Here is a 27,802-nt window from a genome sequence, read left to right as displayed (position 1 = left end):
TCCACCATCCCAGATATGGCACCCACTCTGGCCAGTCCAGGACTGTGCCACACACAGTGCCAGTTCCAGCTATGGGACTTGTGCTGCATGCAGTGTCTACCCCAGGCCACCTGGAGCAGGCACCACATGCAGCATGCATTCCAGTCCAGCCAGAGCAGGCACCGCGTGTGGCGCAGCCCTGGACTGGCCAGAGTGAGCACCATGGGCACTAGATCCACCATGTGGGGGAGAGGGTCCCTGGGCCTGATCTGGCCCATGGGGCCAGCCCCACACTGCTCATCAGCCCACAGACCAATCCTGTGCCCCTCATCTGGCCTCTGAGGCCAAATTACTTTGACACCTCTGCCTTAGGATACTGGGTCTGCTGAAGTTACCGTATAAAGCAATTTGCAGAAAAATAAATACATTTTTCCAATTTTGCTTTTTCTCATTCTCTGGGAAAGAAGATAAATATTATTGAAAGAATCCTAAGGAGCAGCAGACACTGTTTTTCATGACTTAAAATGAATATGGCTAGCAGCCATACTGCCCCTAGCTGGGATATTTTCAGAGTTCAGTAGTTAAGCAGATATTTGTCTGGTCAGTAGGTGGGATAAAGACATCCAAGAATGACTTGAAATTCATTAGGTGGCACTGTCACTCTGAATCATCACTCAACCAAATCCTTATCACAATGTTTGGAGAGGTGGTGTTATATAGCTGGTCTAAACAGGTGGCCTGATTTACTGTTAAAACACTACCCATTCTTTTATTCACTAGAGCAAGATGCCTTGGTCAAATGTCAATAAGTTCTATTTGCTTTGATTCCCTTTCCAACTTCTACAAGATGTTTCACAGCCTATCCTAATTATGTAGTGTGGAACTGTTCTAGAGCAAAATATTGTAATTTCACAATGTAGAAATGCCTGCGCTGGTGATACAGGAAGGTGATACAAGAAAACCTATTGTGCTGTGTTAGTTATGGCCTAAGCAGGACTATGGATCCTTATCACAGTACCTGAATTAGATTGTGACCCCTTTTGTCCCTATCACTTTATTACTTGTTTGCCTCTTTCAGCACTGCCTCCCCTCCCCCATCTTTTGTATTCAAATCACTCTCTCTGATATCCTTCTCTGTGTATATCCTTGCAGAGCCTCCAGTGAAGTGAGTTCTTGCTCACAGAGCTTATGCATCTCTGATACAGTTAGTTTATAAGGTGCATCTCTATCCTGCTTGCTACCTATATTTCATTTGTGAAGTTCTTTACATGTTCTGAGTTCAGAATAAACGATACTGATACAGAACTGGGAATTCAAAATAGCTTCCACTTCTGCATCACCTCAAACTCTGAACACTAACCATTTACACAGGACCAGAGGTTACTTGGGCACAGGATGACAACTTAAGAGGTGTTGAATGACAACATAGGTTCCAAAGCAAACTCTATTATTTTAGATTCCTTTCCACTGCCTCACCTTCAGCAATGCGTGTGCACACACAAAGAATGCTGCTGTGACCAAATCTCACGCTTCAAGGTCCAGGTTCCATGTTTCATTCGCAGTATTTCACTTACAAGGTAGGGAATGAAAAATCTGGATTTGGCTTACATGCTGCTGCCCTTGCACTTTCACACCCATCATTTTTTCCCCCTTAATTAGAAAACTGCAACCAGATTGTTTTAACTGGATCCAGTGAACAACCTGACAGCACCTCATCAGCCTTGAGAAAGCAGGTGTGCATCACACCAAGTTTTACCTAAATAAACCCACAGGGAAGAAACACCCATTAAATAACCCTGCTCCAATTTTCAATGTGTGGTGCAATAAGAAAAAAAATGGGGCCAAGATATTAACCTATTAACCCTTAAAGTACCAAGGACAAGCAGTCTTTCGATTACACTGACCACAGACAAACAAAATTGTACAGTTTTTTCCTCATCCTCTCACTTCTTCCCAGCCATTGCTTTGTCTTCCTCCCTCCCCTCCCCAGGAAGTGCCTCGATTTGTTCCCATCTCCTTCTGGTCCAAGACGTTTTGCCCAACCTCCATGCTCACCGGCCTTTGAAATCACTCTCCTAAGTACCAGTGCCCAGCTCAACTGACAGTTCAAGAACTTGCAGCAGAAATGCAGGCTTCTGCTTTACATAAAATTTGGTATATGCCCAAGAGACAAACGGAAAACTGTGCAGACAGAACCAACGTATCTCAATACTGAACAGAAAGACTACTAACAAGTCTCACGTAAAGGCCTTACTAATGCACTTCAGACCTGACTCTCTACTCTCAGCTCTACTCAGGTCTGCCCCAAGCCACCTAACTCTAACTACCAGTCTGTAGTGTATAAATGGGTAAAGCGTAATTTGTCAACATCAGACCCGGAGTTGGTAAGGAAGCTGTATAGTCAGTCCCTTTATGTACAACTAGTCCTGTGATATTTTGGTTAAACACATGTAATGGAAAGTCTGACCAAATTAAGTCATTACCCATTACATAGGACCTTACAGATGTCTATTGCCACCAGGTCCTTTCACTCTTTCTTGACCCTGTTTCCCATGAATTAATAAGCCCAAGGAGATTCAAAACTACCTGACTTCTCCCAATACTATGACATACACTTAAAATAAATGCCTGCTGAAATAATACATTTCCTGAGTACCAAGCCAAGATGCATAATAAGCCAATTTTAAATGGATGTCTGACATTAAAATGTTTAATAAAAAAAGCTGTACAGCACAAGGTAAATCTACTGCATTTAACAGATCTATTTCTTCCACAGGTACCTTTGCTAACACATGTAAGTAATGGAACATAGCACTTTTAAAGAGAACTGTGTGAAAGAAAAACCTTTCTTAAATGGGCAAAACGTGAGAGAACATGTGTCAGATGATGGGTTTCTCAGGTTTTGACTAGAAAAGAATGAGCTTGGACTGCCCTCTTCTGGCCAAACTTGTGTCACAAACATTACATATCCTGGTTCTTGCCTTTTTTTATGCTGACACTTTGTCACTACAGCAGTTCCAAAAAAGGACACCGTGGACTTGATCTCTGAACACTCTCAGAAAAAAAAAATCCAGTCCAGTTAGCAAGGAAAAGACAATTCATTTTTAATTTCCCACCTTTAAAAGAAATAAAGATATTCAAACTCGTATCTGTAATATCTTAGGCAAAACATTGCTGATTGAACACAACAGAAAAGAATCCATCTTGCTCTTTAATGCCTGCATTCATTTTGCAGGACTTACGACTATCTCCATGTGTCAGTAAAGTAGAAAGAGCTGATTTCTTTGTTTAACAATAGTTTAAAATGTCTTTGTTCTGTGTCTTTCTACCTGAAACTTCTGTTCTTTATTAAAATTCTTTTTTTTTCTTATCTTTAGATCTTTTTTTTTTCTTCTCAAAGTGTCTGTAAACTAATAGCCTGCAACTAATAATGTAGCTCAGGGTTCAAAACTCTTCCTAAGTTCCTGGCAGGAATTTTCAAAATGCAGAAACTAGAGGAGAAGAGCCAAAATCAACAACCTCATGATCAGTGACAGATGATTACTGGGTCAATGCAACTCCTGAAAATTTTACAAAATTCAAGCTCAAATATGAAACCACATAGGCTGAATAGCAGTATCATTTCTGAATACAAAGCAGGGGCATTCAAATTTTTCCCAGAAAAGACAGCCAGAAGCAGTTCTTCTGCTGCTGAAATTTACATTAAGTGGAGCTGTCTGTCATCATGCTCAATTAGCTGATGCATTCTCTAAAGGCTAGGTACCTAAGCAGGAAATGCTCCTCCGAGCAGTCTAGCAGTTGAGACAAAAATGGGGCATTGACTGCTGGAATAGAGTAGATTTCACCCTCTACAAAGCAAAAAAGAGGATGACAATTAACTGTTTTCTGTACTCACAAGGGATAGGACAAGAAGTGTTTAAATTACAATAACAGATCTTTAAAGTTGGCTATTAAGAACTTTCTACCTATGATGGTGGTTAACTACTAAAACGGATTGTTTAGATCGGTTGTAAAATCTCTGTCACTGGATGTCTTTAAGTTATTTAGGATGGTTTAGACAGGGATGATCCTTGAGCAGGATTTTGGACTCGGTGACTTCTTCAGGTCCCTTACGGATTTTATTTCTGACTCTATGGGCTACACTGTAGGCTACTAGAAACAAACATTTGGCCTAAGAATCTACCTCCTGTCACAAAAAGTAAGTCCAAGTTATACTCCACCTGCGCAAGATTCAGGGAACACTATCTGCCCTGGAACAAACAACAATTCTAATGCCACTTCCTCTTGAAAGACATCTGAATCCCACCCAAACCAAGAGTGTGTGCACTGAAACAGCAAGATGCCTACCTATCTCTGGGAACATCCAATGCTGTGTTGTAATCCGGTGGGCCCCCAGGCAGCATGTTGAATAACAAGTGGTTTATGCCTCGATCCCATCTACAGAGTAGGAAAAAGAAACATCAGCACCTGAATTAACAAATTCTAGACCCACTCCCCCAAATACTGATTTTAGATCTTATCATGGCCCACTGTATGGCTTCCCCACCGCCATCAATCACCTCCTCCTTTGATGTGATTTTTGATGATTCACACTTCAAAGTTTCTACATGTACCTGGATAACTGTGCCAAAGCCTGAGCTGTTTCCTTGATTCGGAGTGTGTTCTGGTTCAACACATCTATGGACGGCACAAAGAGGCAAGCCCTGTTGACATCATCCGTGTAGAACTCACTGTCGGAGATAGCTGTCAACAGCTCATTGTACTCCCGAGAGATGGTGTTGCTGACTGGTGTCCCATACTCATCTACATACTTCTTCAGCGAGTATATATAAACCTTAATCTTGTTTTTGGGATTGAAGCCACAACGGTAGACATCAAAACAGGTGTGCATCCTGCAGCTGAGGTCCCCCCGCTCTGGAATGGGACTATCAGCCAGCAGCTTTACCACAGGCACATCGTGGACACTACGCTTCTCCACTGTCCAGTCACTGGATGACTCAATGGAGTGTGGCCAGAACTGGAACATGCCTGTGGCAATGAGGCCAAGCAGGACAATGGAAAACAGAGTGATGTAGTAGATGCGGTGCTTAGTCTTCATTCTTGGAATGAGGGCTGGACCCCGAGTGTTATATTTGGCTGACGCACACATAGTGGAACCAGCCACTTCTTCCTTGTCCCTGTACAGAATGAGAAGATAAATGTGTAAAGTAAAAACAAGGACAGATTTAAGTACAAGAAGGGAGCAGTAAGTATCACACAGACAGGAAAACATTCATATAACCCTTGGAGACGGTTCCTTTCCCTCAGTGGATTGTACTGAAATTTCTCAGGCATGTAGGTGTTCCACTGGCATGTTAGGTGCTGGCTTCTGCTATGTACAAGAAATGTCACTTGAAAGTGAACTAATCACCTGCTGAAGAAAATCAAGTCAGCTGGCCCAGACAGTTTGCACCCCAGGGTACTTAAAGAGCTGGCAAGCATCATAGCTGAGCCACTTGCACAAATCTTCGAGAACTCATGGTGCCCAGGTGAAGTGCCCAAAGATTGTAACAAAGGCAATTGTGGTGTCTATCTTCAAGGAAGGGAGGAAAGTAGATCTGGGGAACTACAGGCCTATCAGCCTAACCTCTATCCTGGGAAAGATCTTGAAAAAAATTATCGGAGACCATTCCTGAGAAACTGGCTCATGGCAATATCCTGAGGGACAGCCAACACGAGTTTGTTATAGGTAGGTCTTGTCTGACCAATCCCATTTCCTTCAATGACCAGGTGACATATCACCTGGACAAGGGAGAACAGATTGACATCATATATCTTAACTTTAAAAAAAGTCTTTGATATAGTATCCCACGATCTCCTCATGGAAAAATTGGCCAACTGAGGCCTCGGCTATATCACAGTCCGATGGCTGGGGAATTGGCTCCAAGGTCAGACCCAGAGAGTGGTAATCAACGGAAGTAATCATTATGGTGCGCCACGACCAGTTGGGCTCCCCCAAGGCTGCGTCCTTGGGCCTACACTCTTTAACATCTTTAGTAATGATGCAGACATTGGTATCAGAAGCAGACTGGCCAAGTTTGCTGATGACACCAAACTTCGGGGTAAAGCATCCACGCCTAAAGATAGGCTGGTGATCCAGGCCGACCTAGACAGGCTCAGAAAATAGGCAGATGAAAACCTGATGGTGTTCAACACCAAAAAATGCAAGGTACTGCACCTTAGGGAAAAAAACCCACAGCAAGCTTATAGGCTTGGCAGTACTACGCTTGCTAGCACGAGGGCCGAAAGGGACTTGGGGGTCATGATTGACCACAAGATGAATATGGGCCACCAATGCGATGTCGCAGCTGGTAAAGTGAGCAAAATTCTGGCTTGCATCCATAGATGCTTCTCAAGCAATTCCCAGGATGTCATCCTCCCACTGTACTCAGCCTTGGTGAGGCCACAGCTGGAGTACTGCATCCGATTCTGGGCTCCACTTTTTAAAAAGGATGTGGAGAAGCTTAAGATTCCAGAGAAGAGCCACATACATGATCAGAGGGCAGGAGAACTGGCCTTATGATGAGAGGCTGAGAGCCATGGGACTCTTCAGCCTGGAAAAGTGCAGGCTCAGGGGGGACCTGGTGGCTGCCTATAAGTATATAAGGGGTGCGCATCAGGATCTGGGGGAACGCCTGTTCACCAGGGCACCCCAAGGGATGACAAGGTCAAATGGTCACGAACTCCTCCAAGACCATTTCAGGCTGGACATAAGGAAGAACTTCTTTACTGTCCCAGCCCCTAAGGCCTGGAACAGACTGCCACCAGAGGTGGTGCAAGCACCTACTCTGGACTCCTTTAAGAGACATTTGGATGTTTATCTTGCTGGGATCCTTTGACCCCAACTGACTTCCTGCCCCTGGGGGCTGGACTTGATGATCTCCCCAGGTCCCTTCCAACCCTAATGTCTATGAAATCTATGAAAACACCTAACAGCAGGGTGGATATGATTTAAATCACTGGTCAGGAAACCTCGATTTAATCACAGTTTTGTACAAAAAGTGCATTCTTGTGGTTTGATATCCTTCATTTAATTTCTTGAAACTTTGTACTTTTAGAGAAAGGGAAAGACTACGAATTGACTGTGTGTACATAGACTTGTAAACAAACAACAGGGCTGATGCGTGGGTAATCAGGAATCAGGTCTGTTCTCTCTCATCTCCACATACTGCTGTCAACAAGGATGCCATCTCTGGAGACAACAAATTCTCCCTATGCCTGTAGAAGGGCATTTGTGTCTGAAAGCTTGCAAAGAACAATTTTCCCACCTATTTTGTTGGTCTAATAAAAGATAATCACATCTACTCAAAGAACTATGTCTGTCTATGGTCTCTGGAGACACAAATTCACAGTTTGAGAACAGTTTGAGAACTGCATTACAGACGTGCTTAACTCTGACAGGTCATGCACTGCCAGTGTAAAAGGATACAACCTTAAGTAGCACCAGTAAAGTTTTCAGTTTAACCGCAAGTACCACCAACAAATTTTTGTTATACAATTATAATAAATCTGTTAACACGTACCACTAACAGGTTGTCTGCGTACCATTGATGGTACCCATACCAGATTGGCAACCGCTGTTCTAGACTGAGCACTGAGTCCCACTGGGTAGAGTGGTTTTCTTTAACCTTTACTTAACTACAGAGTAGCCTCTGGGAATACCATAAGATTGGGCCCCTAATATAGTCCATGGCCTCTTGTGACCTATTAATAAAACTTCTAAAAAGGTTACATAAATATATTGTCTCAAATAGTATATAATTAGACGTTATAATCCCTATTCCATGATGGTATCTTTGAGTTTTAACACATCTAAATTAAACATATCTTTATATAAGCTTATTTTTTAAAAGCATCTTAACAAAAATAAAAATACTATTAAATTAAAAAATCTGATTTAAAATTTAAGATTGATTTTTTTATTTTAAAAAAATCATTGATTTTTATCCACCCTGCCTGACAGTGAAAAAATGAACATTCCAGGAGCTGAGTCCTTACCACCAGGAGCCGACAAACCATGGCAAAGGTGGTGATGTCTGAACCACCTATGTACCAGAGTTGGACACTTGACGGAACTAATGACGAAGTGGGGCTATCCCACTGGTTCAACCACCTGTGACTACGGCACAGGGCCTCAGACCACGCAACGCCCGCTGCAATGCCTGCTGCTTGAAGGTATATGTACAATGAAAGACCTCACAAAGTACAACAAATGAGAACAAGCGTGTTTAACAAAATGGTCAAATGCGGTATAGAGACATGAGAAGAAAACCACCTGCTAGGACTTGGCATCAACATCCAGATAAAACAGTTCAACCAACCTCTTAGCAGCTGCAAAGTCAGATTAGCAAATGGACCTGAACTGACACTAGACATAGGAAAATTCCTTATAGCCTCCACTCATTCCACTGCCCAGAGTGTTTCCATTGTGCATTTAGCAATGTTTTTCCTGAAAATAAAGGGGAAAGCAGCTAAATGCACATGAAGGGTATTCATCAAGGGAGAGTGGACACTGAAATAGCTATTGCAATATGGTGCAGCTATGATTAACAAGATGAATCATTATTCCCCAGTTATCAGCTAATAAGACGTACCATATAGGACTTGCAATCACAGTGAAGTTATTCAGAACTACAGGGGTTTGAAAGAGGGGTTTCAAAACAAAATTATACAATGATTACACAATGTCTGCCCTTTCAAAGCTCTTTGCCAATGACTGAAAGGGCATTCCAGCAATATTGTATAGATCTGGGATGAAAAACGCTGTATGATAACAATTTAAAATAGTATTAAATACAGTTAGGGAGCTACTATCATTCTCCAGCTCTGGCCTTAGAGGTTTTTGTCCTTGAAAGTTTATGTTCACCAAATGAAAACAAGTGATGTTAGCTTCAAACTAAAGTTTTAAAAGATATACAACAACAACAACGAGAAGGATGAGGAACACAGGGTTTGTTACTTAAATAACAGTGTTCAGGGATTTATTTTTGTTTGACTTTTAACATAAATAATTTCAACTCTAAATTTCTCAAAGAAAGGAATCTATGACTCCAACCTGAAGATTTCTCAGCAGCAGATTTGTGGAACATGATACAGAGACTCTGCTCCAGAAATTTCATCTGGAGCAGTCTCATCTGATTACACAACAACAACACAATACTCTCCCCACATTTAATGGTATTTACTAATACTACACTATATTGTATTTTGGTGCTTACCAGGTAACTACATAATTCACTTAACTGCATGACACAATACCAGTCTGAATTTGTCACCTAATACTTGCATTGTAACAAACTCTAGTTATCTGCATATCAGTTAAGTGCATGAACTGGTTAAGCACAAAGCACTTTTCAGCCCCCAGGGTCTACTTGATAACTTACTATACTCCAGTTAACTGCACTAGAAACAGAGAAGTGGAAGCAGCTATCAAAAGGCTGATATTAGAAGCCTGAAAAACGAGGAAAATGAGTGTTTGAGAGCTGTTCTCTCTCTCTCCATTTTCAAGGCTTCTAGTAGCAGCTACACAACTATTACAGTGATTCTCAAGCACAGTGGCGTGGCACTCGGGAGTGCCTTGAGAGCCCTTGAATGGTGTCGTGGGGTGTCACGCAGCGTTAGCACTGTTAGGCATGCAAACATGATTCACAAGATAAACCCAGAGTTTTAAAATAGAACTCCAAAGTGTTAAAAACATTCAGACCTGTTGTGATCTTTCTGGGCATTTATACACGTACCTTTTTGTGCGGTGTCGTTGTGCAGTTGTGTAAGTGACAAAATGAGCATCAGTACAGAGAAAATGGCAGCAGTGTGCTTTTGAACTAACACACCTTTGATGCGTTTTAGTTCAAAAGCATGCTGCCGCTGCCATTTTCTCCTCACTGATGTGCATTTTGCATTTATACAACTGCATGCACCACAGCACTGGGTGCTTTTAAAAGCACTGAGCACTGTGGTGGAGACATGTACAAATGCCCTCTGAGTTCTCTGCAACAGAAGAACTGCTCCAGTATTTTTCTATAATAAAAAATGAGTGAAAACTAAGAGCTGGCAGTTTCCGAAATATACCTCAACCCTATCAAGGTGTGCCTCCAGTCTAAAAAGTTTGAGAACCACTGTTCTATTAGAAGTCTCACAAATAAGGGAATTTAGCCAGTTTAAGGACTGCTAATACCATAACACTGGAAGTGCCATAATTCTTAAGTGGGTAATGTCATCAGGACTGTGGTACTAACAACCCAAAACTGACCAACTCCTCATTTTCAAGGCTTCTAACAGCCTTGAAAACTGACTATACTGATGTTTTAAAATGGGAAGAGAGAGTTTTGTGGCTGATAATACCACAACACTGCACTTTAAACAATGCCCATTAAAAACACAGTACAGTCAGTGATATATCCTTGATTAACAATGGTTCCATTAGATTTGTATTTACATTTGTTTTATTAAAAACTTACTTAAAGCAAGTGCATAGGCCAAAGGTTAGCAACGTTTTTGGGCTGAGTGCCAAAAAAACCCCGCAACCTGGATTTAGAGATGTTGGCATGCCGGAGGTGGAAGCCAGGGAGCTGTGAGGGATCTAATCCTCATCGTGGCAGCACGGCCCTGGCCCCTTCCCTGCCATGTTTCCCAAGGTGCACATACAACTGCTGCCAGCAACGAGCTGGGCCAGGGCTCTGAACCCAACGTACCCATTTGCAGCCTTGCAGCTGCCTGCTGCCAGCAGCCCAGGCTCTAGGCAAGGCCCCAGACCACCACCCCTGCCATGCACCCAGAAGTCTGTGTACAGCCATCATCAACCATGGAGCTGGGCTGGGCTCCAGACCCTGGTGCAGCCGTTTGCAGCCTGCCCACCACCTGCTGTGAGCATCCCCGGCTCTGTGGCAGGGGTACACGAGTGCCTCAGGGCACACAGCAGGGAAGGGGTCAGTTTTGTGGCTGGAGATAGGAGCCAGTTTTGTAGCAGTGCATGACTGCACTGCCCCAAGCCTATTTCCTGCCATGCACCCCACGGCACTTGTACAGCCACTGCCAGCCACAGAGCCAGGCCGGGTCTCCAGACCCAAGTGCACTGGTCACAGTTTTGCAGCTGCCTGCCGCATCTGGCCCAGGCTCTAACTGCCTGCCATGGAGTCCAGGCTGCTTGCAGCCTCCTCACCACCTGCTGAGTAGTCCATGCTCCGTGGCCCTGGGCAGCTACCCAGAGCCCAGACCAACTGTAGCATGCTGAGCAAAATAGCCTCGCATGTTGGGAGTTGCTGACCCCTGGCATAGGCCTTTGTTCAGTTCCCAGGTTACATATTTAAATAGTGTATAGTATACTGCATTATAATGAGAAGTTATCCCACAGTTCTTGATCAGAAAATACTGGGATGGGATTATTTGTAACATAAAGTGACTATATTTACATGACAGAGCAATACATGATTTTAAACATCATGTAAGTATTTAACTTTTTTTAATCACTGCTTCTGGTCAAGCAAGATTCCTATTCAGATTCCAGTTCAATAGGTTTCCCAGCCTATGTGCTAGCACTAAGCAGACGGAGAGTGTACGCAGGGAAAAAAAACAAATTTTATGTTGTTAGTATAAATATTAAAACTCAAAACCTTCTATATTTCTTCCACCTTTTAGTCAAGTTATCCCCACTTGCAACACACTGCTAGAACCATTTCCTTTACCAGAAATTATAAATCTGTAACAAGCTTTTGAGTCATTGAACAACACTTCCTCTCCACCCCCCAAACTCAAGTCCACACAAGGAACTATGACTTCCATCCATGGAACTATTTATTCACCGTTATAAAAATCCATAATTAACCTGTTAAATTCACCACCACAAAGAGTTTAATAGGATTAAAAAAAAAAAAAAAAAAATCAGACACTCTCAGAATGAGCAACTGCAGTAGGAAAGGTAGAAAAAAATTAAGAGATGATAACCTTTCTATGGGCCGCAAAGACACTAAAAATAAAATACAAGAAATTTGGAAGAAGGCTTTCATTAACGGATGGTTAGCTAATAACTGGCCATTATAAAAGTCTGCTTGTACCTCAGAGGATAAGACTGCTAGTCTTATTCTTACGCTCCTAAAATCTAAGAGTCTCAAGTTTCTAGACAAGTTTGCAAACAACATTTTAGACAATTACAATGGAGCCCACCACTTAGTAAATTCTTTGGAGCAAACTTCCCCCTCCTCACCCCACGTACTTAGTAGGAGAGGTCGGCTCCAGGACGAGACCTCCTAGGTGCAATGATGATACAAATAAAAATTATAATGTAAATTATAACAGTTGTTAGACAAGCCTTGGGGCACAAAGTGCCTTTCTTCAGGTGACCTGTGGGAGCATCTGTCAAAGGGCTGCTATGACACCTCAAAAGTGACAGGGACAACAGTGACACCTGGCTGAGGAAGGGTACTTATCTAATCTCTCTCCCAAATATACAGCTGATCCATTTAAAAATATCACCCAAAAAACCCTTTCTTCTTGCAAATTTCCTGGACCATCACAACTATAACACTGCTCCAACCCTACATTTTCTGAGACACCCTGTATTAACATGACCGTAAGGCCAAATGTAGCAGGTGCCTCCTTCCCCCACACTACCCAAAACCACCCAGTAGTTTTGACCTATGTTTCACAGCACAAGCCTTAATGCATTTTTAAATCTGCATCATTAAAAGACCTAAAAGGCCCCCTCGCCTGCCAGAAGGAAGAAGCATAACTTTACTAAAAAAGGCAGCAAAGTGGATTATCACACTGCCCTACTCAGGGAAGGAAGGGCACATTTCATTGAGACAGTTCACTTTACTGCAGTGCATTCCACTTACTCCCACGTGGAATAAGCAGTTTGCTTAGCTGCATCCCCTAATGCCAGTCCAATTCCTTTACTACTACTATGAGACCCAAGGAAGAATGTCTTGCATTGGAAAACTTGTCTAATTTTATCCCAAGTACATAGTTGCCTGCTTCCACTAAAAAAAAATTTCCCTGAGAAATACTCCAATAAAAGATATCTCCCTAAGAAATATTTATCTCGCATAATTTCTGGACCGTCACAGCTACAACACCACTTTTTCCTACTACTGACATCACGTTGCACAACTGCATGCTGGCTAAGTAAAGAACCCACTTGGGTACGACAGCATCTTTCAGCCCCTCTGTCCACAGCGAGACACAGGACTCCAAGGCAGTCGAGTGCAGCCCCCAGCTCTCAGAGGCCAGCCCCTAACTCTGCCCCTGTCAACCACACATTAACTGCAACTGCCTACTGCAGTGACTCTTAACCAGGGAGTTGCAAGATCCTCCACGCAACATGAGCACAGCGAGGTGGGCAAATACCTATCCACAAGTCATAAGAGAAACCCAACAATTTGCAACATGAATCCATGGCTGGCTATGGTCTCTCTGAGCTCTTTGCATTACAAGAACCTCTCTGGCCGCGTCCACACAAGCACGGACATTTGTTTCCCCAGGACAAGCAGCATTGACACACCTTGTGCTGCTGATACTTGTCTCAGGGGGAACCCCTGCACCACCATGTACCATGTGGCGTAGGGGAGGTTTCGCCAGGTGAGGTAGGGAAGGCTGGGGCCAGCAACTATGATGGCCCCAACAGCCTTACCTGGGGTCCTGGGGGAGCTGCAGCTGCAGCGCTCCTGCACCTGGGGGCCTGGCCAGCAGCCAGTGTGGCTCCAGCCAACCAGGCTCCAGTTTGGGGTGGCATTTGCTGCTGCCACATGCACCACCCCGCTTTTCACTTGGCACGAGTTTGTCTTTTTTAACTCCAGGATCTCCCAGCGTCAAAAGACACTCCCCCCAACCCCCACCCCATGCAAGGTAGCAGCGTGTGGCACTGCAGACCCGCCTTGGGTGTGACAGCCTCTTTCAGACCCGTCTATGGCGCCACGTACTGCGCAGCCGCGCTCATCTGGATGCTGCCTCTGTGACTAACAACAGGTGCCACACGTCTGTCCTGGCATAAACCATTTTCTCCTGGGAGAAAGTGCAATTGCTCTGTCATGTGTCATCCTGGGGGAACACATCCTTTAAAAAGGACAAGAAGTGCCAACAGTTTATCTCAGGATATCTGAACCGCTGTCCCGGGACGGCATCACCAGGTCAATGGGAGGGAAGCATCCAAATAAGTCATTCGGTTTCTCTTGGGAGACGCCACTCTCCCCAGTGCCAGCGGGCGCAGCTGGGTGTTCAGCCTCGTCATCCCAGGGCTGCTCCAGAACAAGAAGAGGATTAAATCAATCCTCTCCCGAGAATGCAGACTGGTAAACCCCAGTTGGGAGGGTGACGTGTGCCCGCACCAAACCCGGGGGAGCTGTGCCCCAGAGCAAATGCAACGTCTGTCCCTCGCCTCGGAGTCTCCCCTGGTCCACAAACCGAGGGCGAGGGCGGCTGAGACCCGCCGGCCCCTTCACCCGCCCCAAGGGCACGGCGGCCAGGCACGCTTTGCCCCACCCCGGGCACCCACGCGCGAACGAGGGCAGAACGCGCGCTAGCGCGACCCGCCAACAAGCGGACACACGTTCGCGCCGCGCGGGGACTCGAGCCCGGCTCACCCCGCCCGCAGCAGCGCAGCCCCCGGCCGCTCCGAGCCGCGCAACCCAGCCAGCAGCCCTCGGCGGACGGGCGCCCGGCCTGGCAGCGCCCGCGCGCATGCGCCCCGCGCCGCTCTGCAGGCCGGCCGGCCGGCGATGCAACAGCCCCCAGCGCCTGGGAGGCCTCGCTGCAGCCGAGTCCGGCTCCGAAAGTGTCCTCGTGGAGAGCTCCCCCAGTGGCCAGAGGCGCTCACTGCAGCCTGGCTCCTGCGGCACTGCGGGAGTGGGTGGGAAGCTACTGGCTCTGCCCAGCCGGCCCCGGGTGATTAGAATGAACCACCACAAATATACATCTATATATATGTGTGTGTGTGTGTGTATGTGTATATCTACGTATGTATAAAGATGTATGTATATGTGTGTGTGTATATATATTAGTGATAATTAAATGAAACCCCACACATATATAAGTGTGTGTATAAATATGTACATATTAGTGGTGTTTCATTTTAATCATCACTAATATATAGCGACAGGTTGCCAATGTTCTTTTCCCATGGGATTCCTCCCCCTCTGGGAACACTACTGTCTTTTACAAAGAGGATTCTTTCCTTTATTGGTATTTGGATCCCGCAGTTATTTCCTCATTGATCTGCTACTGACTGAGAGAGCAAGAAAGCAAAGGAACTAACCAATGACGAAGCTCAAAGTATTGGAGATTCCCCCAGGTCTCCTCAGTTTCTTCCACTTACACACCGAAGTGCTCAAATGTCAAGGGAAAAAATACCATGCAAGGGAGGTTTCCTTAATCTGAAGCAGCTTTTTTCTGTTTAATGTGCCAGGCTAGCAGGTCCAGGTACTGAAGCCCTCCACACAAAACATACACAGCATTGGCAGCATCTGTTCAGGTGTGTTCCACACAAACTACCCCCTCCCCAGTGTGTCTTCACCCTGCAATTAGGCTTGAAAGGGGATTTCAGGGATTTTTGTTTTATTGAATGTAATGTGTATTAAGTTTCCCCAGGTGCTGCCTTCCCTGTTTCGATCATACATTTGCACTTAGCTCCCCTTCAGTGTCCTTATTCCTTGCTAAATAGAAGCTGATGGAGAAAGAAGGATCTCCTCAATTTCTTTTTATAACAGCATCCCCCGCTGCCTTTCAGCTCCAGCAAACTTGAAATCTTCCTGCCTTTGAAGCAGGCTGACAAACAGCTGGCAACATGGCCTTTGCAGAGCTGAATAAAGGACTTGCAAGCACTGCTGTCCTGTGTGCCCTGCAGCAGTAACCTTAACTTTGTGACATCGTATCATATCACCCTTCTCTCCAATATCAAAGTCCCTAGGTTGAATATCCAACCAAATCTGGAGAAAGAGCTGTAAGGAGTAGGAAGCTGCTGGCCCTTTCTATTTACTAACTAAAAAGGACTGCATTATGCACTGGGTGTTTCTGCTGGATTGTTAGTGTGACCTCACTGTGCACTACTAACTGAAAGTGATTCAGCCACCTCCTTTGGACACTCTCCCCTCCTCCTCCCCTCCCCCATCTGTGCATCTGCCTTGGTGTCCTCCCTTGCTGCCCCTGTTTGAAATTTCCCATCCCCCCCCTTTTCCCTCCAGCAGTGCAAGAAGCCAAGCAGATCTTCGTCATCATTGTCTTTGTGAAGGCTGGGGACAATTTCTGCACCTGTCTAATCATCATACTCTACTTTCTGTCTCCCAAGCACAGGTTGCTAGCCTTTGCTGTAGCCTCTGCTGTTTCCTACACATAGATTTCAAAGAAGCTGTTTTCCCTGTATCCATGAATACGATCAGTCAAAGCAGCACCCATTTGCAAATATACCACATACCCTGTAAGAGGAAATGTCATCGTGAGGCAGCAAGAGGTCAGTGGCTGGGGAGTGGGAAGGGCTGTGGGGTCTGCAAATATGCAGTGCTTATAAGCAGGCTGTTTGTTTTTCTTTTAGGTTGGAAGCTTTGCATGGTTGGAGTAGCCTGCCATAAGACAAGAGTGAAGAGGGCTGTCCTGGAGCAAAAGGAATTAAATGAAATTCTTTGTTAATTCAAGACTGAAACATCAAAGGGGGAAAGGAGGCTAAGAAAATAGAAAAGCCACAAGAACTCCCACTGAAAGGGGGATTGAACATGGGCAGTGGGCTTCTTACCTGAGCTCTCAGTCAGACACACTGCCGCCAGTACTTAAAAACTGTCACTCTGTTTAACTTGCCTGCATTGGTGCTGAGAACCCATAGTGATGGGTATGACTAAAACTGCCTAGATTGGAACTGCTAAACAAAAGAAGTGTTACCATGTTATCCATTTGTCATTTAAAGCAATGTTTCTCAACCTGTGGGTCACAAGGTTGAAAAACCTTGTTTGAAAGAGTCATGAACAAACTTTAAAAATGGATCAAGAAACTTTCAAAACAGATTCTGCTTTAAAGAAAGAGAAAAACAGGGGAAACTGTGGTTTTTCCCTTGCAAGCTATCAGAGCTCCAGCCTGTGACAGGCTGCTTGGGGCCCCTCATGCCCCACACGGTGGGGAGATTGGAGCCTGGAGGCAGGGGGCAGGAGTGAGAGGCACTGGGGTGGGATTGGCCACCGATGTTTACAAATGGGTCCTGGTACAAAAATGGTTGAGAACCACTGATTTAAAGGCACGGAGATGTAACAGTAATAGGTGCCACATGAGAACCTAAACTGGACATGCCTTCTGAAAACTTTGTTTTGGGGTAACACAGCACAGTTAAAGCCCAATTAAAGTGCAGTTAAAAATTAAAAACCCTCTTTTAAAATGTATATGTATAAAATCAAATGTGTACATGTAGAGGCCTGATGAGGGAAAGGATTGTGGTTACAGGGACTGTTAATAAATGTGGAGGCAGCAATGGTCAAAATAGAAAATACCCATTAAAAAAAAATGGAGGTGTTTTTCAAAAGTGCAGAGATCAACAGTTAAATAAGCCATGACTTAAGTGGAACATCTCAGCTGAAGTGAGTGGGTGTCAATGCCATGAACTTGGCCTTGTGTCATCTCTGATTAAAGATGATGGCAGATGCACTATGTGTCCATTTGCTCTGCCCATCTACAGATGTTCTTTGCCCTAACCTCTGCTTTAAATCCACTGCAGCAGAGTGGTACCAGAAACACTCCCTCAAAAATGAATGGATCAGATTTAGCTTCCCTCACCATTTATTTACCTTTTGCTAGTGTTTGTTAATTTTTTAGTTGCTGGGCTGGTTGGTTTTCACAGTCACAGGTAGACCAAGCCAAGCTGGGAATTTCCTACTAACATTAGGTGTTTTCTTAGGTAATGCTGCTTCCCATCCCGCTGGATCACAGCACTGTAGTGGAAGATAAAAGAGCCCTTCCCCCAAATACCCAAGAGCACTGCAAACTGTGACTCCTGATGCTGGCAGTTTATTTTCTACCAAGGCTGTGTCCACAGGGTCATGCTAAAAAGTACTATGGAGGAGTCCACATGTTCAAGAAATCTCTCTTTGGAGAAAAACCCTGGTTAGAGCCAGTCACAAGGCACTAAAATGTAATTGGGCTGCATTTGCCTGGTGAGGGTTGGGAAAATGAAACACCAGACTTACTCATTAATGATGCAGAACCCTCACATACTGCAGTAATGTACTTTATCGCTCTGAGCTGGTCTCACAAAGCAGCTGAGCTTAATCTACAGTGGCTGCGACAAGAACAAAAAACACTTTCCCACCATCCATGAACGTACAGGCAGATACGAACAGCTTCTGGGCTTAAAGACAATTAGAGGCTCTAAGTTTCCTTGTCTGATAACAGTTCTTGAAGGGCATTTTTGTCAGCCAGGGATCTCAAAAGCAGCCTCACTCGCCACACCCTCACTCGTCATGTCCCCTGACATGACCTTTTACCAGCTCTGCCCCATGTGGGCACTTCCTCCATGCCAGAACGAGCGCCAGCTTGCTGATTAAGCTGACATTGGACATGCTCTATAGGAGAAAGGATTTGGTCCTCTCTAAGTTTCCCAAATGTTTAAAATTACTTTATGACCTTGGTATCTAACAGCCTTAGTCTCCTGCCCCCAGAAGTATAGAGGATATTTTTATCCTCTACCCTGCTTTTATTGTATCTGTTTTCATTCACTCTGACTTCACATGCTATTTCAGGACTGCTGCAGTGTTGCTTGTGCCTTCAAAGGAGAAAAGTGCCAATGTTTGATCCTGTTCAGCAGGGATTCTCTCTCTTGCACAGGAAGTGTGATGCCTTAATGGCAAAGGATTTACCTCCTTTCACCTCAGCTCTGCCCTGCAACAGCACAGCTGCCTTCTGCAAAGCCTGCCTCTCACGTGCACACAGCCTTTGCATGCTTTGATGTGAAAAAAGCATAGGAGAAATGTTCTGTCCACAGCCATCTCTGTTCTTTTCCTGTCACCAAAGAGGTGACATAATATGCGTTTTCTCCCCACCCCACACCCTTCTTTCCCCTTTGCCTGCTTTCACTGTCTCAAAGTGGCAAACGGCAGTAGAATCTGAAAGCACAGTTCTCAGGAGCTTGTACGTCTGGATTTTTCTGTCACTAACACAGGTTTTAAAATTTTGTTGAGGCACAACAGTTTTGTTTTTAAACCTTCTGTGTCCACTTGCTATTTTTCTTTCCCATTAATCAGAAGCAGGCATTTCTTTTGGGCTCAGTTGCATTAAAAATTGAAAGAAAGTGGTAGACTTTCTGAATAGACCATTGCCACTTTTATGAATGGGAAGGGGTGCCATTCATGGACTAAGACTGCTGGCATGAATGTGGTGATCTGGGTGACCACAGAGACTCATCTATGTGAACAGTGACTAGATATGACTGAGCCCTAAAGGGGAGCACTGGGTCATATGGCAAGGACACTGGCTAGTCCATGTCCAGCCAGCAGAGGTGGGAGGCTTAGGGCTGCTGAGCACTGCATGCTCCAGCCCACACAGTGCCCAGAGGACATTCTCTGTCTCTGCTCTTCTAGGGAGAAGCAAGTGCATCAAATCAATTGTAGCTGAAATATTTAAGGAAGCTTAATGATAGCTACAGTCTAGTAGGAAAATTTGGTATGTTTTACAGCAGGAGAAAGAGCTTTGCAAATTGTCAGCCATTCAATGAAATAAATGCAAGAGGCTTTGTCTCATCTATTTAGAAATGACAAGGAGCATGTAACTATCTCTTTCAGTGGAGATTTCCTTGAAACAGCAGGGGAGTATGTTTGTATTCTAGTGACACAGCTGAACGAGACAGGTCTGCAGCATTTTATTTTTAGACTCTGGGTTGCCAAACAGGCATCAACATTTGGCTGACAGGCATCGAGTTTTTATAAAATGTATGTGGGAGACTGGAGTTTTACCTCTCTCTTCTCTCTTGGGCCTGGGGGGTGGTTGCTTTGAATTCATGCATTAGAGACTTCAATTCACAGATCTTTAGCATCATAGTATGCATTCACCTTTTTCTGTACACACCTCCCCTTACCTGTTATGGGTGAACAGATTTAGTTGAAATCACTGATTATTCAGGAAGGAAAACAACCACCGTTAATCCTGCTTATGGTTCTCTAGTCATTTCAGCATGCCTTGTGATCTACATCATGTGGAGATCCACATACATGGTGCACTTATTGTGTGTCATTCTGAGATATTGCCTGGTAGGTGCAGTTGCGTGACAGTCTGTTCTAAGATGAAGACGATTTGCACTAACATCCTATAGCCATCCCTTCCACTTCCTTCCAGCCCTATGACATAAACCCTTGTTTTGTATGTGGGATATGTTTCCCTTTGAAGCATCTGACATTGGCCACTAGCAGAGATGGAATACTCAACTAGTCAAAAATAGCTTTATTCTGGTTTACAAGGCAGGGTATCATCACTGATAGTTTAGATAATTGATCTGACCCTCTGTTTCAGTTTCTATATTGCAACAAAATTATGGTGTCATATATGTCAGCTATGCTTGTAATGAACCCATTCACTTTCACAATCAATGTAACTCTCCCCAGTAGCCAAATGCATGGTACTTTGCTCCTGAACAAATATATCACATGTCTCCACTTCTGCTGGTAAGTAATTGACTGTGAGAAGTCACCACAGTCTATATTTTTGGATAATTATATCCCTATGGCTCCAGCTGGTGTAAGGGGAGAGAAAAACAAAAGTATTGAGCTTCAGAGCTCAGTTGCTGACAGTACTTGTTAAAAGACATGAGAAACTAGACAGCTCATGCAGGCAAGCTTTCACCTTCAAAATAATATATATAAAATATATACAACATTGTAATATAAACACTGATACAAGCTCTCTGTCACACTATGTTCTCCCCCCCACATCAAAGCACTTGGATGAAGGGCAGCTGTCACAGTTGCAGGAGTATTATGGTAATCTATAATCAATTGAGTACTTTGTGCTTTCAGGTGCTCAGGGAAAAAAAATGGTCACGACAAGGATCTGCCTAGAATAACTAAACGTTTGTAGCATGCGCTATGCAGTCAGAATTTGGTGAGTAAGGGCAGGGACTAGACAGAGCAGCTAAAAATAGCATTTCCTCACAGTGTTTTTCCAGACTATTTTTGATGCTTAATTTTGATAAGGTTGACTGGGTTCTTACTAAAAATAACTGTCCCTGGCAAGCTAAGGACAAAAAGTAGATTATTTTTAAACTATCAGAGGTAGTTGGCTGCAGATAATCTGGGAGCTAGGCATTGGTCAATTGCTAGCATTTTAAATAATCTGCAACAAATTAAATGCTACTTATTGCAATGCAAGTATACTTGTTATTCTTTCCAATTGTAACATGGTTTTTACTTATATCTGCAGTTTATAGTACCTGTGATGTTCATCATAACATGATCTGAATCACTTCGAAGTGACCAAAAAAGCCGTCTACAAAAGTGTTTGCATAATAATGCATGTGTGTGTGCAGTTGCCCAATTTGTACCTGAACAAATGCATGAATTGCAATTCATATAGCCCATCCGAGCCGGGATTTTTACTCTCCTCCCCACACCCTTGCCCTCTGAATGCAGCCATCTCTCTGGTGGAATGTAAGCACCATTCTGCCCCACTAATTACATACACCAGTTGGTGGAGGGAGAGGGGAAACATCTTGGCTAGGCCCAGACATTTGAAAAGTCTTGAGGGGGGAAATCAATCTAAGTTACATGGTTTTCTGTAAATGTCATAGTTTAGATAGGTAGTGAACAGAACACGCATTTGCTCTTTGGCAGCGACTGGGTTCCACCATTTTTAAACCAGTCTACATGTGTCAAACTTCTGTTCTGTCACAGGTATAGACCAGTTCTGCATGCCAACCTTCTGTTCTGTTACAGGTATAGATTGGTTTCTGATCACTTATACTGGTAAAAGCAGAATGCCTGTGCCTGACCCTTGTCTAACAAGCTGCTGAATAAATTGTAAGAGAGCAATTATAATTACCTCAGTTGAAATTTGGCCAGGGCACTAGTGTTTAGAATCTTATTCCTGAAAGAATAAAAAAAATCAATGGAAATGGTAACAATTCTTATTCAGGTCACAGATCTGAGCTTTGTGGAATATATGTAATACACATTGAGCTCTAAGGCAATTGAGTCCAGTGCCCTGAAAGCAAACAAGAGCCCCAAAATCAACTATACCATGTCCTTGCACACAACCACAAAACTTGTCATAAAAACAAAACCAAAAACACCCTACAATGCACTACAGATAAAAAGCAGGCAAGGCAGTGATGCTCCATGCTACAGACGAAGGCAACTCCCCCTGAACTCCAAGTCCTTGCAGATATGATGTAAAAAAAACCTTCCTAATTCCAAGTCTGGGTGACTGGCTTGACTCTGAGTGAAAGAGAAAGACCCTCTCCCTAGGTACATGGCAGGATTCTAAGCGCCAGCAGGAGACCAACACACCCCAGTCAAAAATGTCTTCCTGGATCCTACGGATAATCAAATGTAGCCCTGAAGCAAGGAATTACCAGATTTCTCCTACAAAGAGCTACCACTCAGCCGTAACATAGGGATTGCAAATATTTGACTCCCATATATCACATGCATGCATATAGCCAAAATCACCACAATCCTATCACAGAATCATTCACCGAACTGCATATGAACTTGCAGTGAGGTGCAGTCAATAAGCCACATTGCAAACTCCTGCCCTGAACTTGCATATCATGGAGGGATTGATGCAATCCACTTAGCTGGCCTAGATGTCATCAACTGGCTATCAAACCTCAACATACAACTTTAATTAACCTACACATTCTCTGCTGTTGCTTGCCTTAGCCATATGAAAGAGCATGAAGATTGTTAATAAACTCCAAGCTCCAGTTTGAAACATTTCAGGTTCTTGGCCTCTACTACTTTGCTTGAAGGACCATCCTGGAATGTCTCTTCTCTACCAGTTAGAGATCTCCTAATTTCCAATCTAACTAGTTTGCAGCCATAAGGTTCTTATGCCAGAAGTGTTCTTTAGCCTAAAACGCTCCCTTTCTCCACAATTGTCACCCCAACCATGCATATATATTCCCTCTCAATCCCTTTTTTTGGCTAAACTAAACAAGCCAATCTCATCTCAAAGATTCTCCATTCCTTTACACATCTTAGTAGCCCTGCTTTGAACCTTCTCCAATTTAAATTAATCTTTACCATAAATAATCACTAGAATTCTAAACAGAGTCTTCCCAAGACCTGATACAGTGGTACTAGTACCACTATCTGCCTCTACTGGATACAACCAGCTTAATACTCTATAGAATCTTATTACCTTTTTCCACAGCAGCCAGGTCACGTTGATTTTAGGATGAAGCAATACATCCAAGTCTTTCTTGGTTGTCTCCAGTGCATCTTTTATCTTTTAGCCAAAGCCTTATTAGTTCCTAAGTGCATGACTTTGCAGGTCACACCATTTTTAATACTTCACAAAGTTATCTCACCCTTCTATTATAATAATTCAGCTTCCTCCACACTGACAATATGCCAGAGTTTTGTGTCATCTGCAGATTTCTAAACCACACATCCAGTTCCTGTACCAAGATCACTAATGAAGAGGTTAAAACATGGGGCACCGGACTGACCTCTAAGGACCACTACACAGAAGTGCACTTCAGTCTGATAACTCTGCATTGAACAAAACTCATTATTGTTTCCCTTTAGCCAATCCCTTAGTCACCTCTATGATCAATACCCATACTCTCTTTTTTGATTAAGTTTCCTATGTGGCTCATTTTCAAGGTTTGCTTAAATCTAGATAGATTAGGTCCACTGCAATGTCCTTCTTTAAGAACACAAGACATTAGAAATAGTCCAATATGATCTTCCTTGATAAATCTATTTTACATTTTGTCCTGTTCTGTTTGCCGTCATGTCCTTGATTATTCAATATATACTCTAAAACCTTGAACATGCTGAAGTCAAACTAATGTCTGTAATTACCTAGCTCATTTTCCCATTTTTAAAACTAGGCACTACATCTGCTGTTCTTGAGTTACAGGGCGCATCTACATGAGACATGTATCGCAGTTGCCTAATTAGCTCCACAGTAAAGTCTCTGTGGCTACATTTGTGGCCCTATTAGGCTGCAGTAAACTAATAAACACACCCATAGATTAGTATTTGTAAACACAAGTACTATCCTGAGGCAGCACCATTTGCATGCCACAACACACATGTAGATGCTGACGGGGCTGGCTGGGGCATGAGGATGCTTCAGTGCAGGGGCTGCCTGCTGATTAGCCCCACACTGGAGCACCTTGTGCCCCAGCCAGCCCCTTTGCAGCATGTTTACCTAGGCCCTCTGCCAGCCAGGGCTGCTTTGACCCAGCTCAATGTGCTGCAATCTCAGGTGCATGTGTAAATGTGGTGCCTAGGAGCAATAAACTCTGGTGTGAATTATGCCAGAGTTTATTCATTTGTGTTAACTGCATGTGTAGAAGTACCCGCAGGGAATTAGCCGCAATCTGACATTACTTGAAGATCAGTGCTTAAAGAGTTGCTACTTCATGTGCTAGTTATTTCACAATACAAAACAAAAAAACAGAAGAAAAAGATTAAAATACAATGTTTTAACGTATATGTTGGACCAAGTTATTTATAAAAGTATATTCTAAGCGTGGCAACTATTTTTGGCATTCTTGGGAGCCAAGGGAGCAAGATCTTAATAAAAAGGTTCAGAAAACAGAACTTAGTAAAGACAGTGAAATTCTCAAAGTCTTTGTTCTGAATCTGACAGTTCTTCTTCCACAGAGATTTTGCTTACGAGGCATCTCAATTCTGCTAAGAAAGTCATGGTTAGAGATTCATCCCCATAGTGACATCAGCAAGCATGGTCTATTAGAAATGCACAAATACAACGTTCTGTGCAGTCCTACTCCAAACTAATTACATTCTTCTGACCTACCTAGATTGTTAATTTAAAGATTCACAAACCACTTTCCTCAGTAGACCTACCAACACACACAGAGTCATTTAGGAACCTGGTACAGCTGAAGCATGGGATATAAAAAAAGTCAGCTGAAAGACCTTTAACGCCTCCAAGAAAGTGTGTCAGAAAAGCACAGCTTTGCAATGCAACAGATCTTGAAACTGTCATCTTGAAATTGTTTCTGGGATCTTGTTTTTTCCATGAAAGACAATATGTAGGATTCTCCTCTTTCAGCTTAAACAGATTTTACCATCAACTTAGGATATCTTTGTATATGAAGACAGGCATAAGCCAAGGAGAAAAGGAAGGAAACAGGTCTTTGTTGGGCAAGCAAAGGGAGGTACTATATTAAAATTCATGGCATTTCTCTGTTTAGATGTAATGTGGCAACTTTTAAACTCTGCCTCAGATCATTTCCAGGTAATATTCTGGGATCAACAAGAAGAAGCCTCTGGATTTGAAGGCAAACTGGAAAACCAGAAGGAGAAAAAGGAGAAGATAAAGAGCCTTGTATTTTCTACAAGAGCTAACATTGTATTTTCTGTAACCTAGTTGTGTTCTCTTCCTCACCCCGATCCCTCTAATGTTAGTCCCTCACTCGGACGATTTGTGTTTCCCTACTGGCTTTTGTCATCTTTTTGGATTCACAATCCTAAACATCTACTAATAAAAGTCAATCTGTTTAGTGCGCCCAGCAGCTTCAGTCGAAATTCTAATTCTCTATAAAGAACTGACTGATCACATCTATTAATACCTTCCAGCATAACAATCCTGTGCCATCTCATCTCTGCACATGGGATCCTAAATGACCCACCCCTAGGTTAAAAAAAAAAAAAAAAGGTGGAGAGGGACACAAAAGGCACCCAAAGTCTCTAGCCTACAGGTTAAGGGTGGGGAATGAAGACCTCGAGAATGCATACTGAGCCTATGGCTTGAGGGAAGGTGGAATCAAAGGGAACACTGACCTTTCACAGGGAAGGAAGTTGAGGTGTCTAGCACAGGAGACACAGAGACCCCATAGCAGGTGGAAGATGGAATGAAGATATAGAAAGCCTTGAAGTGAGAGGTGCAAAGGAATGAAGAAGCCTCCATCGTATGCAGAGCTCAGTCTACAGAAGCTAATGAGTGCATCTCTTTCTCTCAAAGTATTATACTATCAAATCAGTTACTTTTATTCACATGCAAATTTCTCTGGAATGTTCTTCATTGCCCATTTCTTTTCAACCAACCAGTATAAGCCATTTCAGGGGGTCTTCAATAAGCATCAAGCATTTCAGTGGCATCTCTTAGGTCAGAGAGACTTTTGTTCAATCAGACCCAATGGGAATTCATACTGCCAAACCCCTTTTAACAGCAGCTTCATAGCTATGTTCTCTGTTTCTGAGGACAATCAAGCTATGATTCCAACTACATAAGATTTTGTTAGATGGTATTTAAAACTGAAAAGGACTTAAAGTTGGATTTGGGCCTTTGCATCATCCAACTCTCCCTTTAGGCACCTAAATGCAACTTGTCCACTTAAAGGTTGATCGTAGGAAAGTAGGGCTGGAAGGGACCTCACAAGGTCATCTAGCCCACACCTCTACTCAAGAAAGGATCATCTCAACTCAACCATCCCAGCCAAGTATTTGTCCAAACTACTCTGAAAATTTCTAGGGATGGAGATCCCACAAGTTCTCCAGGTACCCTGTTCCAGTGCTTGACCACCTTCACACAGAAAGTTCTTCCTAATTGCCAACCTAAATTTCCTCTGCTGCAGATTGAGGCCATTGCTCCTAGTACCATCCCCTGCAGCCACAGAGAAAAGCCCATCTCTATTCTCTCTATAATCACCCATCAGGTATTTGGAAACTGTTATCAAATTCCCCCCCACCCCCCAGTCTTCTCTTCTCCAGACTAAATACATCTAAGGCTTTTCAGCTGCTCCTCATAAGTCATGCTTCCCAGACTTCTAATCATTTCTATTGTTCACAGGCAGACTCTTTCTAGATATGTCCACATCATTCTTGAAGGGCAGGGCCCAAAACTGGAAACAGTACTCCAGGTGAAGACTCACTAGTGCTAAACAGAACAGAAGAATCACTTCTCGTGATTTACAAGTGACACCCAAGTATGCTGTTGGCATTTTTGTTTTTTGCAACAAGAACACATTGTCAGCTTATGGTTTACTATAACCCCCCAGGTCCTTCTCTGCACTAATGCAGCCTGCCCAGTCATTCCCCAGTCTGTGCATGCAATTATCCCATCCCAAGTTCAGGATTTGTTCCTGTTGAATCTGATTATGGACTATTTTTCCAGTCTATCCAGATCACTATGGATCTTAGCCCTACCTTCCAGAGCATCTGCAACTCTACCCAACTTGGTGTAATCCACAAATATGCTAAGCACACACTAAAAGCCATCATCCAAATCATTAATGAAGATGTTAAACAATACTGGATCCATGACAGACTCTTGGGGGACTCTGCATGATCCTCTTTCCAACTAGACATCGGGCTATTCATGATTAGAGCATGATGGCGTGTTCTACTGTAGAAGCTCGCTCTTTGTTTTGTGAAAAGAAAATACTGTGTACTAATAACATAGAATTTAGTCAGAATAACGTAGAATGTTGCCTTTCCCTTGAGTCATTCCTTCATCAGACCCTAGTAAGCAATGCCATGCTGGTACAAGCTTGATTACTATTAGAAGTGCAAATGAGCAAGTAATAAAGAGCAAAGATCTCTTTCATAGGCTACAATCAAAGCTAACATTCACTTTGATGCCTGGACCCAGTTTGCTCTTAGCCAGCATTAATTCTGTTGTAAAGGAAAATATT

General features: G+C 43.5%; 1 protein-coding gene across 1 annotated transcript in view; it reads right to left on the bottom strand.

The window, feature by feature from the left end:
• EXT2 (exostosin glycosyltransferase 2) overlaps positions 1-14,717 on the bottom strand; it is a 112,157-nt gene extending 97,440 nt beyond the window's left edge. The window contains exons 1-3 of the mRNA XM_090032973.1: positions 14,592-14,717; positions 4,593-5,156; positions 4,327-4,416 (exon numbers count right to left, since the gene is read on the bottom strand). Coding sequence (XP_089889099.1) covers positions 4,327-4,416; positions 4,593-5,128 — 626 coding nt within the window. The 5' untranslated portion in view covers positions 5,129-5,156; positions 14,592-14,717. The remainder of the gene's footprint in view (positions 1-4,326; positions 4,417-4,592; positions 5,157-14,591) is intronic.
• Between the last annotated feature and the right edge of the window lie 13,085 nt (positions 14,718-27,802).

This window comes from Crocodylus siamensis, chromosome 2 (assembly GCF_052110815.1).
Source record: "Crocodylus siamensis isolate JL-2025a chromosome 2, ASM5211081v1, whole genome shotgun sequence".
In the NCBI taxonomy this organism is placed as follows: Eukaryota; Metazoa; Chordata; order Crocodylia; family Crocodylidae; genus Crocodylus; species Crocodylus siamensis.
The sequence above is the reverse complement of the archived record's forward strand: the minus strand, read 5'-3'. Positions and strand labels throughout refer to the sequence as shown.